Genomic DNA, 19,072 nt, shown 5'->3' with positions numbered 1-19,072 from the left:
CATATCTGTACACGCACGGTGGCTCCTTCAGAGTGGAAATCTGTCCCTTCTGTTTGTCCGTCCACGTGTATGGAAAATATGCAAGGGGGGGGGATTTATACAGTGGTCCACACACAAGAAAATTCTACAAGGAAGGCTCAAGCAGTATGTGGACCGAGAACTCCCAGAAGTGCAAGCTGGATTTAGAAGAGGCAGAGATCATGGCTACTGGTCCCATCACCTCCTGGCAAATAGAAGGGGAAGAAATGGAGGCAGTGAGAGATTTTACTTTCTTGGGCTCCATGATCACTGCAGATGGTGACAGCAGCCACGAAATTAAAAGACGCCTGCTTCTTGGGAGAAGGGCAATGACAGGCCTAGACAGCATCTTGAGAAGTAGAGACATCACCTTGCCAACAAAGGTCCGTATAGTTAAAGCTATGGTTTTCCCAGTAGTGATGTATGGAAGTGAGAGCTGGACCATAAAGAAGGCTGATCGCCGAAGAATTGATGCTTTTGAATTATGGTGCTGGAGGAGACTCTTGAGAGTCCCATGGACTGCAAGAAGATCAAACCTCTCCATTCTGAAGGAAATCAGCCCTGAGTGCTCACTGGAAGGACAGATTGTGAAGCTGAGGCTCCAGTACTTTGGCCACCTCATGAGAAGAGAAGACTCCCTGGAGAAGACCCTGATGTTGGGAAAGATGGAGGGCACAAGGAGAAGGGGGCGACAGAGGACAAGATGGTTGGATAGTGTTTTCGAGGTTACCAGCATGAGTCTGACCAAGCTGCGGGGGGCAGTGGAGGACAGGAGTGCCTGGCGTTCTCTGGTCCATGGGGTCACGAAGAGTCGGACACGACTAAACGACTAAACAACAACAACAACCACACACAAGCTGTTTTAACTTGGTTTTGTGATGTGATCAGGTTCCCTCTACTACTAGTAGTGCCTCCACCAGCTTTTGGGGCAAGCTCTCCCAACGCAGCTTATAATAAAGATGTTACAAACAAAACAAAAAGAGAGGCACATTGCTGAAACTCCCTTTTTTATTAAGAGTGAAGGTGCAATGTCAGCACTTCTACATTTTTCTCATGGTAAAACAGCCCAAAGCCATACTGGAAAATGGTTTGGATTGTAGGCACTTCCTTTATTGTGGGTTCTGCTGTTCACTCGTGCATCAAAATTTAATCCCATATTCCCATTTGATCCCCATTTACTGTTTCCGCTGAAAATCCATTAATTTAAAAAAACAAAACAAAAACAAATGGAAATTGTAAATCTGGATGGCGAAAAAAATTGGGTGGCAGTTTGATGAGGACAAGATTGTGTGGACATTTCGGGAAACTTGCATGCAGTAGCAGCACCAAGTTCCACAATAAACCGTTGAGTGGAAGTTTCCTTGGATGTTAAAGGTATTGATAGCCCTTGAGAGTAAAGCTTGATTGCATCACTTCATTTTAAAAATCATGTTGGATTTGTTTGATGTATTCTCTGTTTTTCAGTTCAGTAAAATGTTTTTGGGTGTGCAGGCATTCAAATTTTAATTTTGCTGCCAGTTTAAAAATTAAGATTACATGAAAGCCGTAGGGTGGTGATGTGATTTATGTACCCAGGATTCTGAACTGAGTGTATGAAATGTGATAGGTTAGGTGGTGCCTTTTTCTTAAGAAAAGCGAATTTCCCATTAGAGATTGGGAATTTATTACAGTTTACCATGGTCTACTGCACTATATTGTATTTGTGTCTATTTTGATACATGTTTTCCAACAGCTCAGCAAGCCTTTCAGTCATCTTGGGCCTGTATCTATAGCTAAATACCATTTCCAGTTAGAAAACATTGTGTCCGTTACTTCAACCATTTTCGTGAATCTTTTATTTTACTTTACTTTACTTTACTTTACTTTACTTTACTTTACTTTACTTTACTTTACTTTTTGCAACCATTTTTGCAAATGTCTAACGTAACATTGGCTTATTAACAGTTTGATAGCCCAACCCATCAATAAATGGTATATTTAAAAAAAATGGCAAACCACTTTCAGCAGCAAAAGGTAACCCTGAAATTCACATGATAATTTTTGCACTCTTTCGACCTTAGAATAAGATGGATTGTCACTGTGTCTCCACATTTTTTGATAGTTGGTCTCTAGATATTTCTGTTCCGTAGGCACTTGCTTGGGCAGTTTTTCCACTTATCTCAAAGACAACTATTTCATCCAACATATTTTAGCATTAAAACATTCTGTTCTGAAAAATATTGTTTGTTAGCTGTTTATATATCCATTTAAAAAAACAACTAGGAGGAGCTTGAGGGGTGTTTTACGGAGTGACTGCAGCTCCTGTGGGGCGCAGAATTAAATTAGGAGATTTCGGCACGTTTGGGGAATTCATCTGCTACATTGGAAATGTTTGAGATTACTTGTATGTCACAAGTATCTACAGATGTCACACACACCTCTGTGTCACGCGGCTGGAGTGTGGATCTTCTGTAGCGCATACGTATTTTTAAGGTCACAATAATGTGCTTTGCATAATGTTATGCCTAGTGTATATATGGAGAAAGATATGTTGAATGGCATCTGTAGCGAATTCTGCTCAAGAAAATTTCAGGGTTGGAGAGGAGAACCCGTGGATGTGTTTACCAGTCTTTGCTATAAAATATGTGGTGATTTCATTAGTCATGTGGTGATTTTTATTACTCTGATTTCATATTTTTCTTAAGTAACCTACATAGAAACACACACACACTTGTCTAAAGATGAAAATTGTGCAGCGATTTAAACTAAGCGGATGTATGCAAATTTGCATAAGACATTCCAGTTGCATAATTTGAGTTTTGTGCTTACAGTAAACACACTCTTCCCTGTCTTAACGTGTGCACAGAAGGATGTGGGAACTCCTTAAGTGGTGTAAAAAGGGTCAATTGAGATTATCCTCCAAACCATGATTTGGAGGAACAGTAGTGTTTTAGGTACAAATGTTCTTTCCTATACACCAGTTTTCTCTTGTTTTCGGTTTTCTTCTAATCGTATTGTTCCCTGACACCTGAATTGGGCAAACTATGGTTAGCACCTAACCTCCAACTTATGATTTGAAACCATAGTCTGCAAAACCACTTCAAACCATGCTTTTCAAATGACAGTTTAGATGCTAGCGCTAGCCATAGTTGGCCTGATTTGTTTGTTACAGGAAACCGTGGCATAGAGTGGGCTGAACCCGGAAGTGGAGAAATGGAGTCGGGATCAGGCAACTCCTGATACTCCAAACCATGACTTAAAAAAAAGGGGGGGGTGCCCTATTTCACTAGATCTCTTATCACAAATCTGACCTTTCCCCTGGTTCCCTGTCAAATTCATCAAGTTGCATCATGCAAACGTTCGAAGGACCAGCTGCTTAGATGAAAGAAACTGGAAGTTCTAACAAAGCTAAAAAAATTAAAAAACCAGCTTGAGTATAGCAGGATTTTGTTTGAGTGGAAATTAGCACTTTGACCTTAGCAACTTTGGAATGTGAAAGAAGAAAAGAAACCTTTGGCGTGAACGGGATCATTTTGCTTCTCTTCAATCTGCTAATGATGTATATAAACACTAGGAAATTTAGAACATTGGTTTTGACTTATTTTATTTTCCTTCTCCTGTGTCAATTTTTGTATCCTGCTCACCTTCTCGACAGCTGAGGCGCTGGGTAAGTCTGAGCTGCACCGCATCCCTGGTGGCTGGTTGGTATAATTCTTTGCTGTGGCCTCTTATGGTTGTCTGGTCTCATACTAGCTGCCTAGACTTTAATTTCGAATTTAAAACTCCTACATCTTTTGGCCTCAACACCCAAGAGCAGGTGTCTTCTCAGCCAGATGCTACATGAAATCCATAGTGATCCACTAGGTTTGGAAAATATTCATTGGCACTTAGTATTGGCATTAAATTGTTTTAAGTTCCAGCTGTGCCCTCAGACACTTCTCAAGTTTCTGCGCATCATGATGTTATGTGGCCAAGTTATTTTCTACACCTGACTTGAGGCATTCAGCTCTCCCATTTTACTGCCTTTTCCAGGGTATGTGCAGGAAAATTAGCTCCACATCTTAATAGGCTAGGAAAGAGCAGGAATACTTGACTTGAAATCACAGCTCAATTCTTACTACCAGATTGATGCCACCAAATTATAACCAAATTGATGTAAAGGAGTTGAGCAGCATTTATTTCTAAGATTTTTTTACCCGCCCATCACCATAAGGCCCTGGGGCGGTTTACAGCTGTAGAAAATACAACGGTAATAAAAACAGATGAAACCATTACAGAAGGAACAGAACGATACAAATTCGGCCAAAGAGGTGGGAAGCCAAATACGTTCATTTTCAACGGCTGAGATACGTCTTCACCATATGGTGAAAGCTGTACAACTTAAGATGAAAGACACAGCTCTCTGCGGAGGGAGTTGCACAATTTAGGAGCTCCTGGGCCACCATCCTTGACTCCTTTGAGGGGGGTGGAACTGAGTAGACTTCTCCAAGTGTTCTGGGCTTAGGTGTGCAAGAGACCTGAGGTTAGAATGGCCACACCATCAAATTTCAAACGTATGTGCCTATTCAAAACATATTTTTAAAGTCTAGAGCCTAAATTCCCATGTTTGTAACCCCTTGACCCTAAAATATACCCTTAAAAAAAAGTACTTGCATGTTATGCCCTGACTGATAACAAATATATGAGTTTGGTGTGTTGAGAATGGGTAGAAATACGTGATTCCGAAACGAGGTTTTCAGTTAGAGATAACTGACAAGTCAGGCTGTTGGGAGTAGAAAATGACTTGTTTTATCCTAGAATGTTGTGATCTTCAGTAAGTTTGCAGCAGGGAAACCCCATAGTCCCTGGCCATTGGTCCATGCTGGTTGGGGTTGATAGATGATGGAGTACAGCAAACATCAAGGAGGATTACGTGTCTAAATTTTAATAGTGGGAAAGACAATAGGGGGAGGTGAAGGAGAAATAAACGTAAGCAAGTGAAGGGGAAGCAAGTGCCTCTATATCTTGTTGGACTTGGATATAGGGTGCAAATTGGTCCTGAGGATTAAGGGGTTACACCCAAGCTTTCAAGGAAAATGTGAGTTTGAGGAGGGAGGAGGCTGGTGGTCGTGGTTGTGGTTTTTTTTAATGGAATGAGATTCATACAGTGCTGTGCGCGCGCAATAATGAAGCAACCTTTCTGTGAAACTCACAGTGTGAATGTGTTTGAGAGAGAGGCTGTTTCTGTTCTCGTCTTTATACCATAAGAACACAACAGGGAAGGTGGTAATAGCATAGCGAAATGCAATGTGACAAAAGATAGTGTCACCAGGGCAACCGTTAGACACTTATAAATCTAAACAAGCACGAAAATAACAGGACTCATCTTTTTCTGAATGAACATTCATATATTTGAATAGAAGGAAGAATCCACTCATAAATCAGAGTTGCTCAACATTCAGACGTAGTTCCGGTCTACATCACATTTCCTCCCCCCAAAGAGCCTAATCACTGAGCTAACGAAATTAAACAAGATTCCAGTCAACGTCTATTTCCAGATGAGGTAAACAAAATGCGAAGAGAACGCATGCATGCAACATTACCTGTGTAGTAAAATGTAGGTAGTGTGCAATTATACTACTAATAATTTATGAGTGGATTCTTCTCCAATCGAGATTCAAATATGTGAATCTTCATTGAGAAAAAGATGACTCCTGTTATTTTCATGGTCTTCGTACTGTGGCAGGAGAGTAAAGAGAAAGTCTAAGACAGAGGTCAGCAACCTAAGGCCCATGGGCCACAAGCGGCCCACGGGGAGCTGACCCTGAACCGAGCCACCCAGGGACTTGCTTTGGCGGCGGCGAAAATTGCGTCTGCGCAGGTGCCGTACACGATTCAGCCCACGGAGGGATCTCCGCTGGAGTGAACCAGCCCAGGTGAGGTAAACCTTGCTGACCCCTGGTCTAAGACTTGTGCTACCAAGGGGCGTTGCAGAGCAAGGTTTGAGATATGTAGCTACTGGGATGATATTGAGGCTGGTATCTTCCTAGCATGCCTCCTGTATAGCCGAGGGCCGAGGTAGACCGTAGGTTTTAGCTTTCTGCTTCAGTGAGATCCTAGCTGCACTCATATGGCACCTCTCAGCACTTACAGAAGTCTGTCCTAGGCGCTTAATTCCGATTTAGTGTCTGAATTACAAACACAAAAGCTTCTGCCATGCACAGTTGCACTTGAGTAGCCAGACACTTAACAGGCAACACACTGGAGTCTGAGCTCTTTAATTTCTTCCTGCAGTTAAAATAACGGCCGGTATGTCCTTGTGACGCACAGCTCCGATCTTGCTGAGTAGCCTTCAGTGGGGTGGAGGTGTTCACGGTGAGGGGATATTCGCAGCATAAACTCTGCCTGTCTCCCATTGGGATGAAGCCGTGTAAATGGTCATTACTGAAGAGGAGATGGAGGCATGGTTGGCGGCAAACCTAGAGGAATCTGGGCAGCACTCTTGCATCACACATGGGATTGAAGACCATGATTGCCATCTTGGACCTTAATGGATCTAGCGCTGGCTGAGAGACAAAATGGCAGGGTTGGCCCCATATTGCATCGTTTCCCAGCTTATGTCCTCAAATTTTGTTGGAATGCAACTCCCGTCCACCTTGACCTTTGGCCATTCTGGCTGGAGCTTATGGGAGTTGGGGGACCAGCAAGATCTGCTTAGCGCCAGCTGTTGAGGTGATTTGTGTCCTGTGAGTCTTGGTCTCACGAAGACTACTAGTCTGTAACTGAATTTCTGCTGTACCTGCTAACACTTCCGTTCTTTGCAGTAGCGTTTTCTACACATATGTTATTTGCTACAGAACAAGCTTTTTGTGTGTAGAATTGACTGGCTGTGAGCAGCCACTTTTATGTCAAGGTGGGCTTTTTTTGGGGGGGGGGGGTATAAACTAGTGTCTTAAAGCTTTCTGGGCTAGCTCACAGGCTGTTGGCTTTTTTTGCAACACATATACTTTGATGTTCCGACGAAGTCCCCAAACCCTGAAGGCAAATAAATGTACTGCTTCTGTCAGCTGATGTCTCATGCCAGCTTCAGTTTTATGGGTGCCTTTTTGTGGTCACTTTTGCCAGTGAAGCACATCAACTCAGATACCAATCTGTACCTTAACGGTTCAATATTTTTCTGGGGATTTTTAAAAATAAACTTATGATTGGGGAGGGATGCACAATATGGTGGTGAGTTTGGCAGGAGATGAGAGCTGTGCATACATTTGAACGCCAATATCCTTGTTTGTTTGTAACCCAGTGGCTTGAATTGAAGCAAGTTCCCTACTTCCCTTGTGAAACTGATTTCCTCCCTGATACCTTTACGTGAAAAGTTTGTATATATACACACCAACTCCTGTTACCCCCTTTAACTTTTGCTTATGAAACTGGATTGGCTTTAAACTGGGGTGGGTAAGTAACCTCTTCTGCTTCTCCTGGACCTGACATCCTTCACTAAACTTTGGTGGGACCCAGCCAGGTTATTACTGAACTGGCGAGTCTTGGGACAAGGGAGTTGGTGTCGATCTGTCCTCTAAACCTGCCTTCCTGCCTTTTTACGGAACCATTTTCAGTTTGCTGGCCAAGAGAACACCTGTCCCCTAAACTCCTTCAGGGCATGTTCTAAGCTGCATGGCCATATATATAACCTTGGCGTCTCCAGTTGAACAGATGAGAGAGCAGGCGGTGAGAGTCCCTGCCGGTCAAAACAGACAATACTGCAAATACAGTGAGCTGGTGTGAGGCAGCTTTCTGTATCCCATGCAGCGCATTGGGCAGGCCTTGTGGGGCTCATTGTTACTCTGTATAAACGAACAGTGCCCTAGGTAATGCATATTATACGAGGAGATTGGTAATCGGTAGGCAAGCCGTTGTCATCAGAAGACCCTTGCTGGGTCAGACCAAAGGCTCACCTAATCTCGTGTCCTCTCCACCACAGTAGCCTTGGGAGGCCCACAAACAGGACATGCGCTCAACAACACTGTCCCATTTGTGTTGCCCCAGCAAGTGGTACTCAGAGACAGGCTGCCTCTGTTCCTGAGGGTAGCATGCAGCACTCATGCCTACTGGCCCACTGATAGGCAAATTCATAGAGAGCAGTTTGAAGCCATCTTTGTTGGTGGCCTTTGCTGTGGCCTTCTGTAAGTGAATTCCATAAACTGGCAGTACACTATGCGAAAAAATGCTTCCTTTAGTCTTTCCAGAATCTCCCACCTTTGTTTCATTGGATGGTTCCAGGTTCTAGAAGGAGAAAAAGCTTCCTCCAACCACTTTCTCCATGCATAATTCTATAAATCTGTTATGGCGCAAGCTATGTTTGTCTACCATTACTGATCTTCTTGTTAAAGGAACCCCAAATAAACTGCTAGTGATTCCCAGGGTATCCTGGAAAAAAGCGGTGGAGACCACCAGTCTGTGTCACTGTAGCTTGAATTGTTCCATCTTCTGTTACGTATTTGATAAAATACAATATTTGACCGCTCTGTGAAAGCGTAACCTCTTCTCCTTATCTGTGTAGCCTGCTCTTAATACTGTAAAATATAAGAACTGTGTTTTCTTTGTTAAATTAACATTCCCTCCCCTTTGTCCCAAAGGAGGTGTGCTAGGCTCCTTGATTTAAGCCGCAAATTCATCTTATTCAAGGCAGATTCACTCCCATTGAGGTGGAGCGACAAGGGAGTTGACGGCATGTAGTGACTAGCCTTGTGAACACACTTGACGTGAGCCCAGATATAGCCAAAGCCGTACAAATGTTTATGGGCTTCCTTGGGAGTAGCTTCGGCCTATAACCACCTTTGCTTTTTCTCCGTTGTGAATAGGTAGAGGAGACATCCAGCCTCAGCTAGACAGCGCCTTACAGGACGTGAACGATAAATACCTACTTCTTGAAGAAACAGAGAAACAGGCCGTTAGGAAAGCCCTGATTGAGGAACGCGGCAGATTCTGCTCATTCATTTCCATGCTGCGGCCTGTGATTGTGAGTTTTGTTTTGAGCCTTTTCCCCATTGTTTTGAGTCTGAAATTCCCAGGTTTCAGAAAAGGTTATTTATGTATGCCACTACTGCGGCCCATGTTTTGTTGGCCCCAAAATGGAAAACAAGCAAGGTCCCAACCAAAGAAGAATGGCAACTTAAGCTGACAGAATATGTGCAGCTTGCAGACTTAACATATAGAATAAGAGAACAAGAAGAACATACGTTTAGAGAAGATTGGAAAGCGTTTATTGAATATATGGCGGGAGGGAACTGTGTACACTTGAAAATGTTGGCAGCATTAAGATCAATTCAACAGTGTAAATAAGGTTTGGTGGGTGCAATAATGGAATACTGAATGTATTCTTGTTCTTGTAAAATATGCAGGGATTTATGATATTCAAATGAACCACGGAAAGAGAAGAAGGGAAGTCATTGATATTTTAAGGGTGTTTAAATGAGTATTTTAAATTGTAAAACAGAAAATTTAATAAAAATCATTATATATAAAAAAAGAAAGTGATGTGGCAAGAACTAAGAAGGCTTATTTTTAAAAATGGTTTAAGAATGAAGGGATGTTGACATCTTGCTTGCCAGCCTGACCTTTTCTGTAGCTTCAGTCATAAGTATCTAATCCTTTTTTTTTTTTTAACCTTTACAAATTGTGTCTGTTTAAAGAAGTGAGTGGTGCTTATGCCTTGACTTAGTAAGGTGAAGCAGCTAGTTTGCTGAAGTTGACCCAAATTGCATACGCAATAGAACTCAGTAACACGGCCCGTGCTGATGTTCTGCTTAGTTTCTTTTTTTTTTTAATCTTCCAGGAAGAAGAAATCTCAATGCTGGGAGAAATAACTCACCTGCAGACCATCTCAGAAGATCTGAAAAGCCTCACTATGGACCCTCATAAGCTGCCGCCATCAAGTGAGCAGGTTAGTTTGACTGAGGAAGGGCTAATCTGTTGGGTTTACTGTGTCTACTCAACCCACAAATGGTAGAATTCCATATATGTGCAAAAGGTAAATACCCAATGAAAATACTTCCCCATGCAAGCGCTATTGATATGATTGACAGCTGCCCAAGAACGTGGTAACATCCTTGCCTAGCTCCTCCTGGGGTGGCCGGCTGTGGGGGCTTCAGGAGGAGAACTTTCTAATAGACTGTGCCCTTAACCTTCATCTATGTTAATATTTTCCCAGCCTGGTGCCCTCTAGATGTTGTTGGACTACAACTCCCATCATCCATGACTGTTGGTCGTACAGGCCAGGGATGTTGGGAGTTGTAGTCTCAACAACATCTGGAGGGCACTGGGTTGAGGAAGTGACAGTGTAGCTTCACTAGATTTCAGCAAGCAGCACTGGAATATGGTTGGCAGAATCTTGAATAAAACTGGTTGTGTTTTGTAAAGGTTTTGCTGGTCTGGAGGGCTCTGAGAAACGTGTGTTTCAAGAAGGAGAAAGAGACTGAAGGACCGTGATAATAACAAGTCCGTAATGTTAAAAATAAGTGTGCTGGGGTGTTAGTAGGATATGCTTAACTTGATGCCCTGAAAGGATTGGTTGATTTGACAGCAGCTAGCTAGTTTCAAGCCGCCAATGACCAATTCACTGGTGTAAATAACTGTGCATGGCTATCTCTTGATTCTCCAGGTAATTCTAGATTTGAAAGGCTCTGATTATGGCTGGTCCTATCAGACTCCTCCATCATCTCCCAGTACCACCATGTCAAGAAAATCCAGTGTGTGCAGGTAAGCAGAAAAGGCATATGATCTGTTTCTATGGGAACCCAGTGTTTTACTCTACTAAACACTCTTATGTAAGCATTATTTATTTATATGCTTGGATCCTGCACTTTCCTCTAGGATGTTTGAAGCACCTAGGAAGGACCACTCAGTGTTCATCCAGGCACTGATGAGGTCCAACACTTTTTGAGGGCTCAGGCACATGTGTTGTTTGTCCCGTGATTTCTAAACATGTTTTTCTTTTGTCCTGCCGCTTTCCCCAGGAAAACCTGTGGTTTACTGCTGAATCGGAACAAATGTTAATTAGGTTTTCTGCAGATTGATGTTTGTTCCGATTCAGTGGCAAGCAGTCAAAAGCAGCAGGACAAAAGAAGAACCTCTCAGACCCTGGTCTAGAAATCACAATCTTCTCCATGCTGCGACAAAATGTTCTCCCCAACCCATTCACGGGCAGTGAACTTTTAGTCTTGACTCACATCAACATAATGGTGTTTTAAGATGGTTGAATCTGGGGGTACGTCTGAATTCTGTAAAATAATGATTTGTCTACTCTTTGTGGTCCTCTCCTTCTTGAGATGCTATTGATAGAGTGAAATAGAATTGTTGAGCATTGTTATGACAGCCATACAAAGAGGCTCTGGGAAAAACTTCTAAGGTAAACCGGCCACTGACCCTCCAGTTGTCGATTCGGGGTGTGGTATTCTTTGCCACTGTCTCATGAACCCGCATATGTTGTAAATGTTTATACCATTGTTTAATCGTACAGCAGGCTTAATTTCTCAGTAGCGTAAACTGCTTGGATGCCTCCCGTTTCTCTTGCAACTTGTTTGAGTAAAATCCTTTACTGAAAATTATTCGGTAGTACTTTACTGTTCAGTACTGATGAAATGCAGTTCAGAAAAAAAAGAGTTAATTTTTTATTTTTGCGTGTTTCGAGCATCTAGATCCCCCTTTGACCTCTTCCATGAAAACTGTTTTCTCTCTGCTAAAACAGTTTGGCAGCATGCATCTCCTTCTCCTCCCTCACTCCTTGCCAGGCACACCGGTGTCTAATTCTCTCCTTTTCTCCACCAAAAGGAAGACGTTCTGCTGTATGTTCCTTGCTCCTGCATTTCTTTTTAGCCTTAAATGCTATTATTATTATTATTATTATTATTGTCATTATTTTTAACAAATTTGCCTTCTGAATCACATGGATTGGAGAGCTGAAGCACCCTATGGCATGGTAGACCATGATGCCCCTTGCATTTCCCTGCGTAGCTAGCTGTCTGTGCATGCGTACGTACACTATCTATAGACAGGAGATCTATAGATATTTCTATTGACAGCGGTAAGCACAGGCTTTTCAAAATGCAATATCCTTAACAAGGAAAATGGCTGCCCGTACAATCCCAGCAGCGGTTTTCTAGGCAAACTAGGCAAGATGGTGGGAGATTCATGTGACCATCGTCTCCATAGGCGATGGGACCGTATAGCCTCTTGCCTCCCTCAAAGCAGATTGCCAGCTCTATTTATTGCTTAAAGGAAATCCTCAGGAGACCCCCATCAAAGATCTCCTGCTGTCTTCATCTGGTTGAGCCCAACAGTTGATAGTATTATGTAAACAGCAGGCGCTTAAAGGAGAAAGTAGCCAGCCCTCTTGGGTTAGCAGCGAAACGCCTCCTCTGCCTTAAAATTTTAAAACTGCTGCAGACTTTTAACCCCAAGGGAGGGTGCCTTTTCTGGCGATAGGGTGTGCTATGAGAGGAAGCGACATGGCAACCTCAGGAGCAGATTGAGGCCACTGCTTGCATCAGCAGAATTGAGAGGCAAGGCAGGTCCAGTCCACGGTGCATAGTCTGCCAGAAGTCTCTCCTGTTCTAGCGCCATTGAGTACTGGGATCTGTACCCGAGTGCAGTAGTGGTTTTGCTACCACTCCCATTCACATCAGTGGAACTTGCACAGGGAATCTCTCAGTAGAACGTTCCACATGCTGGTTAGCTTTTTGTTTGGGTGCTGATGGGATTTCTCACCTCGGGCGCCTTGAGCCAGCCCTAATTGGTATCCAGTGCAGCATTTCAAATATACCTGTAAAAATCCCCTAGCCTACAAAGGAATTGTGTCCAGCAGAGTCAGTGCTCTTGCAGACCTTCCATTCACACAGTGGAACTTCCTCTTCCTCCTTCTGTGCTCCCACCCCTTCAGATCGGCTCTGAGGTTGCCCCTAGCCCTCTGCAGCAGATTGGGGTGGTGTGAGAGGAGAAAGGGAAGTTCTGTTGCACGAGCAGAAGTCCTTCCACTCGTGCAACAAATGTTCAATTTAACCCAAGCTATCCCAGCTTCCTCCCCAGTTGTCAGCCGTTTCGTTCCATGCTGGTAGCCTGGGGTGGGGTGGGGAACCAGGTCCTTCCCACTTTCCTGCCTGGTCTGCTAGAGGAACGTCTTCCTTTGCAGAAATAGCCCCTGACTCGTTCATTGCCACATTCTAGTACCACTCGATGCTGTCGATTTGCCATTTTCCATCCGATTCCTAAGGATACTGCAGTTCCTTATGACTCTGACCAGTTTCCTTCCGCTAGTTGTGCCATTTATTTATTTTTTATTCTTTGTGCTGCATGCTCTGCTGGAGAACCATGGAATGTTAATTGTCCTGTGCCGGTCTCTTCCCCCTCCCCCCTTTTTTTGTTTCTCTTCCCCCCTCCCCCTCTGCCCTCGTCTCTCTTCCTTTTGTATCTCACAGCAGTCTGAACAGTGTAAACAGTAGTGACTCACGGTCAAGCGGCTCACACTCTCACTCACCCAGTTCACACTATCGCTACCGCAGCTCCAACCTGCCCCAGCAAGCGCCGATGAGGCTGTCCAGCGTGTCCTCACACGACTCCGGCTTCATGTCCCAGGATGCTTTCCAGTCCAAGTCGCCATCCCCCATGCCGCCAGAGGCCCTCAATCAGGTATGCCTAGGGAGCAGCGGCTGCCCCTGCATGTAGCACCTTCTGTTTCTCCCCCAATTATTCCTCCAAGGGCTTCTGTGCTCATTGTGCTTTTTGTGGCTTCTGCTTCGGGTTATTTGGTTGTCTGCCTGCTGCATTACTCTACTGCAGGAGTGGGGAATATTTTTCCAGCCCACGAGCCGTTTTGCCTTCTGAGGGACCTAATGGGGGCCACGTGTCAGTGGTGGGTGGGGCCAGAGGCCAAAGTGGGTTGAGTATTGGATGTAATTTTTTCCATCGTATGATAGTCGGACATGACTAAACAACAACAGATAGGCTACACGATTACAGACCTCTTCTCTCTCATCCATTCAGGAAAAGCAAGAGGTCAAGGGTACCTTCTATCCAGGCACAAAACACACAAGGAGGGTGTGAAATAGGACCAGTGAAGGGGGTGGCAAGGAGTGTGACCTGGATAGAGTCTAATGTGCTGGATAGAGTCCTGGGAGGTCACATTTGGCCCCCAGGCCTGAGATTCCCCACACCTGCTTTTTTGGGCAGACTACTGCTACTTTCTGATTCTCACCCATCGCAAATTGTGTCTTAAGCCTGGCTTGCAGTTGCCAAGAGGTAAACCCAGCAATTGCCTCCTGCCGCTGCAGCCAAGGGCTAAAATGCGGGGCCCTTTCACATATTACAGGAAAGATGTTTGCATCTTCCTGTCTTGTCTTTCACATCGAGTTGATCACAAGAGAAATGCACATGTGAGCTGTCAGAGTATGTTCTCCCTAGCGCTCCCAATCACCAGTCTCCTTCCAGCCTGATGCTCTCCATATATTTTGGGGCTACAAACAGGGTGGTGGTGCCGTGTTAATTTTACCTGTGGTTGACGATAACAAGAGAAACTGTAAACAACTGCTTCCAATGATGCAAAGCCAAATGCAAATTTTAATCAGTATCCCATAGATTCTGCCATCCTGCAACTCAAGTTTAGAATCTTCCTCCCATTTGCTATGCGAATTCTTGCAGTCAATGTTCAGTGATCTGACAGCTGCCTCCTGGTGGCTCAGCCATAATTATTCCCCTATTTTGTACCACCCCATCCCAGGCTATTTGATGCCCCAAAGCTTGCCCCAGAAATGTTTCCTTTCCTTCCAATAAGTTTCAAGCTCTACAAAAGAGGTGTACAGCAACTTAAGTTGAAGTGAAATTAGTAAAAAAACAAAACACACACAAAAAACCCCTGGGTAATAATTCCGTATTTACAGGATATGAGATCACTTCTGAGAGCAGATCTCATATGCTCAGGAAGTAGAATGTGGCGTTGCTGTAGATACCTGACAGAAATGGCTTGTTTTGAGACCACGCCCACGCCTAGGGCTTGGTGCAATCTCTTGGTGCAAAGTTAGCAGGGACGGAAAAAGGCTAGGCTGGAAGCGTGTGATGCTGGGATATTTAACAAAAGTGTCAGCATCGCCCTTGAGCCAGTGCACCAACTGGACTCATGCACTTGAACCCCGACTGGGCTAGGCGAGCTGGGTAGCACTGCCAGAGACCACCTTTCTCTCAGGAACAGGTCACAGTGCTGTGGACTCACAGCTTGGAGCTGAGAGCACCGGATTCACTTGCACAATAATACAGTCGTTGCGCAGCAGCGTTTTGCAGAGTCTTGCAGAGTATAAACCACTCGGAGAGCAGCTCTGTAGAGTATCCTCCTTTTATTCTATAACTACAGCTATAATACAAAACTATATACAGAGCTAAATATTCTGAGCATAAATCAATGCTACTTTGAGTGCCTGCAGCTGCTCTTAGCAGCAACCTTATCTCTAAACACGATCTCTAGCACTCACTCTCTCTCCGACACACTGACTGACTCTCTCACACACACAGAGATGTGGTGCTGGGCAGAATAAGTAGATAGCAGGACACGCCTCCTCCTCTCTGGAGAGTCAGCAGCTCCTCAGGAGATTCTTGGATATGGGAGGGGTGAAATCTCCTCAGCATTCAGACATGCAATTTTCCCTGCATGCCCAGTGAACCAAAATGCTTCAGGGAGCACTATGCCACACACCCCTTGGAAAAGACTTGGAAAGATTCCAGCTAGGAGTTCTTTAGTTACAGGATTCACAGGTCCATATTTGGCCCACATTAAAGAGCACTTCACATGCTGACGTGTTTAGTGTACACCTTAAGCCAAGATCTAAAATGAATGTGAACGCAAATCAGGTATGTTTGCAAACATCTGTATCGCACAGGTACGCTAATCAGTGATTAGCCAAAGCTGAGTCTGTTGCCAGTAGCGTAACTGGCATGGACTTTGCTTAATGTGTGAAATGGCCCAGACCATCAGTTGTCCTACTGTGCAATGCATTGTTTCTTTTGCAAGGTGGGTTCTGCATGGCATTAGCTTTTATGAAGTGATCCAGCACACAATTGGGTTTTGGTCCACCACAGTTGTAAGCGATTCAGGTTTTTGAGTCACTAAATTCTTGGAACTATGATGTGTTTCCATGTGACCTTAGCTCCATGTGGATTTCTGAATATAAAGAAACTGTTGCTCAGTGGGGAGAAATTGGCGTTCTTAATGTGCTAATGAATAGAGGAACCCCACTGCTGATTTAGAGAGACAGAGAGAGAGAGATGTCCATAGCATCATTTCAGCGTGAGGATAAAAGGGATCATTTTTATGCCCTGGATATTTCAGGCTTGCTTAAATGTCCTGATACTCATGCAGGCAGAACCCAAAAAACCGTTTAATGTGTTGTGTGTTTTAACCAACTGACGGACTTTCATCTTGGAGTTTTTATTCGCAAGACAGCAAAAATAACCTCGCGCTGCCGTGTGTCATCGTTTGAAAGCAGAATGTTGATTCTTGCTATAAAGCCATAGATGAAAGTGGCGTTCTGCTTTCTCTGTTGATGCTTCTTGTGTGTTTTTAGCGGCCCGTTTTGTGTGAGTTCCGTTCTCTGTTGCTGAGGGACAAAAGAACGCAATGGGCAGTTGTTGCAACTTCTTGCGCCATGGAATTGTTGGAGATAGGGTGAAAGGAGGCAATTTGGCTTGGTGCGTATCCAAATTACCCCATATCATAGTCAGTTGGGAGGCTTAAACCAGCAAGAAACACAGAGGAGGGTTTTTTTCCACAGGGAGAGGCAGAAATAGTCTTGCCTGTATATCTTACATAAAGGTCAGTAAGGCTTGCGCCTTGGTGTGTAAAAGTTTTGCAGGCAGCGGGTTTAAGCCTCCATGTACAAGCCTGTAGTATGAATTGCATCCCTTATAATCACCTCCATGAGTAGGACTTGCTTTTGCAATCCGCCCACCCTTATTTTGTTACGTATGGGTTGGAGAAACAGGGCCTGCTTTGTGTAGGCCCTGGTTTATATGAGAGTTTCTTTCAGCCCTGCACCTCCCTGCATGTGCAACCTACAAACAAGGGTGACTCTGATCTAGGTCTGTCCATTTCAAAAATCTAGCTTGCGTTCCAAAGTACAGTGGTACCTTGGGTTTGTAACTTGGGTTACAAACACCTCAGGTTACAAACACTTTGGGTTACAAACTCAGCTAACCCGGAAGTAGTACCTCGGGTTAAGAACTTTGCCCCAGGATGAGAACAGAAATCGCACGGCGGCGGCAGGAGGCCCCATTAGCTAAAGTAGTACCTCAGGTTAAGAACGGTTTCAGGTTAAGAACGGACCCCTGGAACGAATTAAGTTTGTAACCTGAGGTACCACTGTAATTTGATTTAACCAAGAGCAGGTGTTGAGAACCTCCTTCTTATGAAATAGTGAGGTCTTTCAGCACTGTAATGGGAGGTGGGGGCGACGTCCCCCTGTAGAAGCTCAGATATTGTGCACCCGTACAAAGCAAAGAGTCTCCGTTGTGGGTGAAGAAAACTCAAATTCTGTGCTTGGAATAAGTAGAGCAGATTGTTGTATTTGCATATGCTTAATAGGGTTGCAACAGCGTTGTCTCGATTCTTTGCTGAAGGATTGCCTTGCATGCCTACACCTTCCATGGGGGTGCATGCTTTTTGCTCCTGTTGTATACATTTGAAGCCTGCTGCTATCGCATGATGTGGGTCACTCTGTTAGAAGGGCTGGGGGAGGGGGAACCTGTGGCCCTCTAGATGAGGTGGAGCCCCAGTTCCCATCAGCCAGTGGTCCAGGAATAATAATAATAATAATAATAATAATAATAATAATAATAATAATAATATATTTATTATTTATACCCCGCCCATCTGGCTGGGCCTCCCCAGCCACTCTGGGCGGCTTCCATAGAAACCAAAAATACAGTAAAATATCACACGTTAAAAACTTCCCTGAACAGGGCTGCCTTAAAATGTCTTCTGAATGTCAGGTAGTTGTTTATCGCTTTGACATCTGCTGGAAGGGCGTTCCACAGGGCGTGCGCCACTACCGAGAAGGCCCTCTGCCTGGTTCCCTGTAGCTTTGCTTCTCGCAATGAGGGAACCGCCAGAAGGCCCTCGGCACTGGACCTCAGCGTCCGGGCAGAATGATGGGGGTGGAGACGCTCCTTCAGGTATACTGGACCGAGGCCGCTTAGGGCTTTAAAGGTCAGCACCAGCACTTTGAATTGTGCTCGGAAATGTACTGGGAGCCAATGTCGGTCTTTCAAGACCGGTGTTATGTGGTCCCGGCAGCCACTCCCAGTCACCAGTCTACCTGCCGCATTCTGGATTAGTTGTAGTTTCTGGGTCACCTTCAAAGGTAGCCCCACGTAGAGTGCATTGCAGTAGTCCAAGTGGGAGATAACCAGAGCATGCACCACTCTGGCGAGACAGTCCGCAGGCAGGTAGGGTCTCAGCCTGTGTACCAAATGGAGCTGGTAGACATGATGGGAGCTGTAGTCCAGCAACATCTGGAGGGCCACAGGCTTCCCACTCTGCTCCTCATAGAATTGTAGAGTTGGAAGGGACCCTGAGAATCATCTAGTTCCAGCCCCCTGCAATGCAGACAAAGGATTGGACCTCACTTTATCAGCACCACGCTATAGCCAACAGAGCTATCCAGGCCGAACTAAAAGCACTGGAATGTGTGGTTTGTAGGTTTGAGCTGAAGAGCAGAGAATCCCAGGAAAAGGTTGGATTTAGGTGATCTGGGATTCTCCCAGCCACTCTCTGTGGCACTAAAGGAAGAGCGTCAATTTATTATTTCAGTGTTGAGATTCTCACAACCCTCCAGATGTCTCAACACCAATTTGGGGAGGATAGTACAGACATACAAACAGCACAGGGAGACTGAGGGCAGAAACCCTAGTAATAGTAATTTATTATTTGTTCCCCGCCCATTTGGCTGGGTTTCCCCAGCCACTCTGGGCAGCTTCCAATAAAGATTAGAAATACATTAAAATGTCACACATTAAAAACTTTCCTGAACAGGGCTGCCTTAAGATGTCTTCTAAATGTCAG

General features: G+C 44.5%; 1 protein-coding gene across 24 annotated transcripts in view; it reads left to right on the top strand.

Annotated features, from left to right (window-relative positions):
- Positions 1 to 19,072, top strand: part of MTSS1 (MTSS I-BAR domain containing 1) — a 161,519-nt gene that overhangs the window by 125,033 nt on the left and 17,414 nt on the right. For 7 of the 24 annotated variants that reach the window (XM_079984267.1, XM_079984256.1, XM_079984268.1 and 4 more), the window contains exons 7-11: positions 3,653 to 3,664; positions 8,835 to 8,992; positions 9,809 to 9,916; positions 10,634 to 10,731; positions 13,446 to 13,656. In XM_079984267.1, the coding sequence (XP_079840393.1) occupies positions 3,653 to 3,664; positions 8,835 to 8,992; positions 9,809 to 9,916; positions 10,634 to 10,731; positions 13,446 to 13,656 (587 nt within the window). The remainder of the gene's footprint in view (positions 1 to 3,652; positions 3,665 to 8,834; positions 8,993 to 9,808; positions 9,917 to 10,633; positions 10,732 to 13,445; positions 13,657 to 19,072) is intronic. The other 17 variants (XM_079984277.1, XM_079984276.1, XM_079984260.1 and 14 more) reach the window with 5 other exon arrangements.

The sequence above is a fragment of the Podarcis cretensis genome (assembly GCF_951804945.1).
Source record: "Podarcis cretensis genome assembly, chromosome: 7".
Taxonomy (NCBI): domain Eukaryota; kingdom Metazoa; phylum Chordata; class Lepidosauria; order Squamata; family Lacertidae; genus Podarcis; species Podarcis cretensis.
This window is presented reverse-complemented; position numbering and strand designations above follow the sequence as displayed.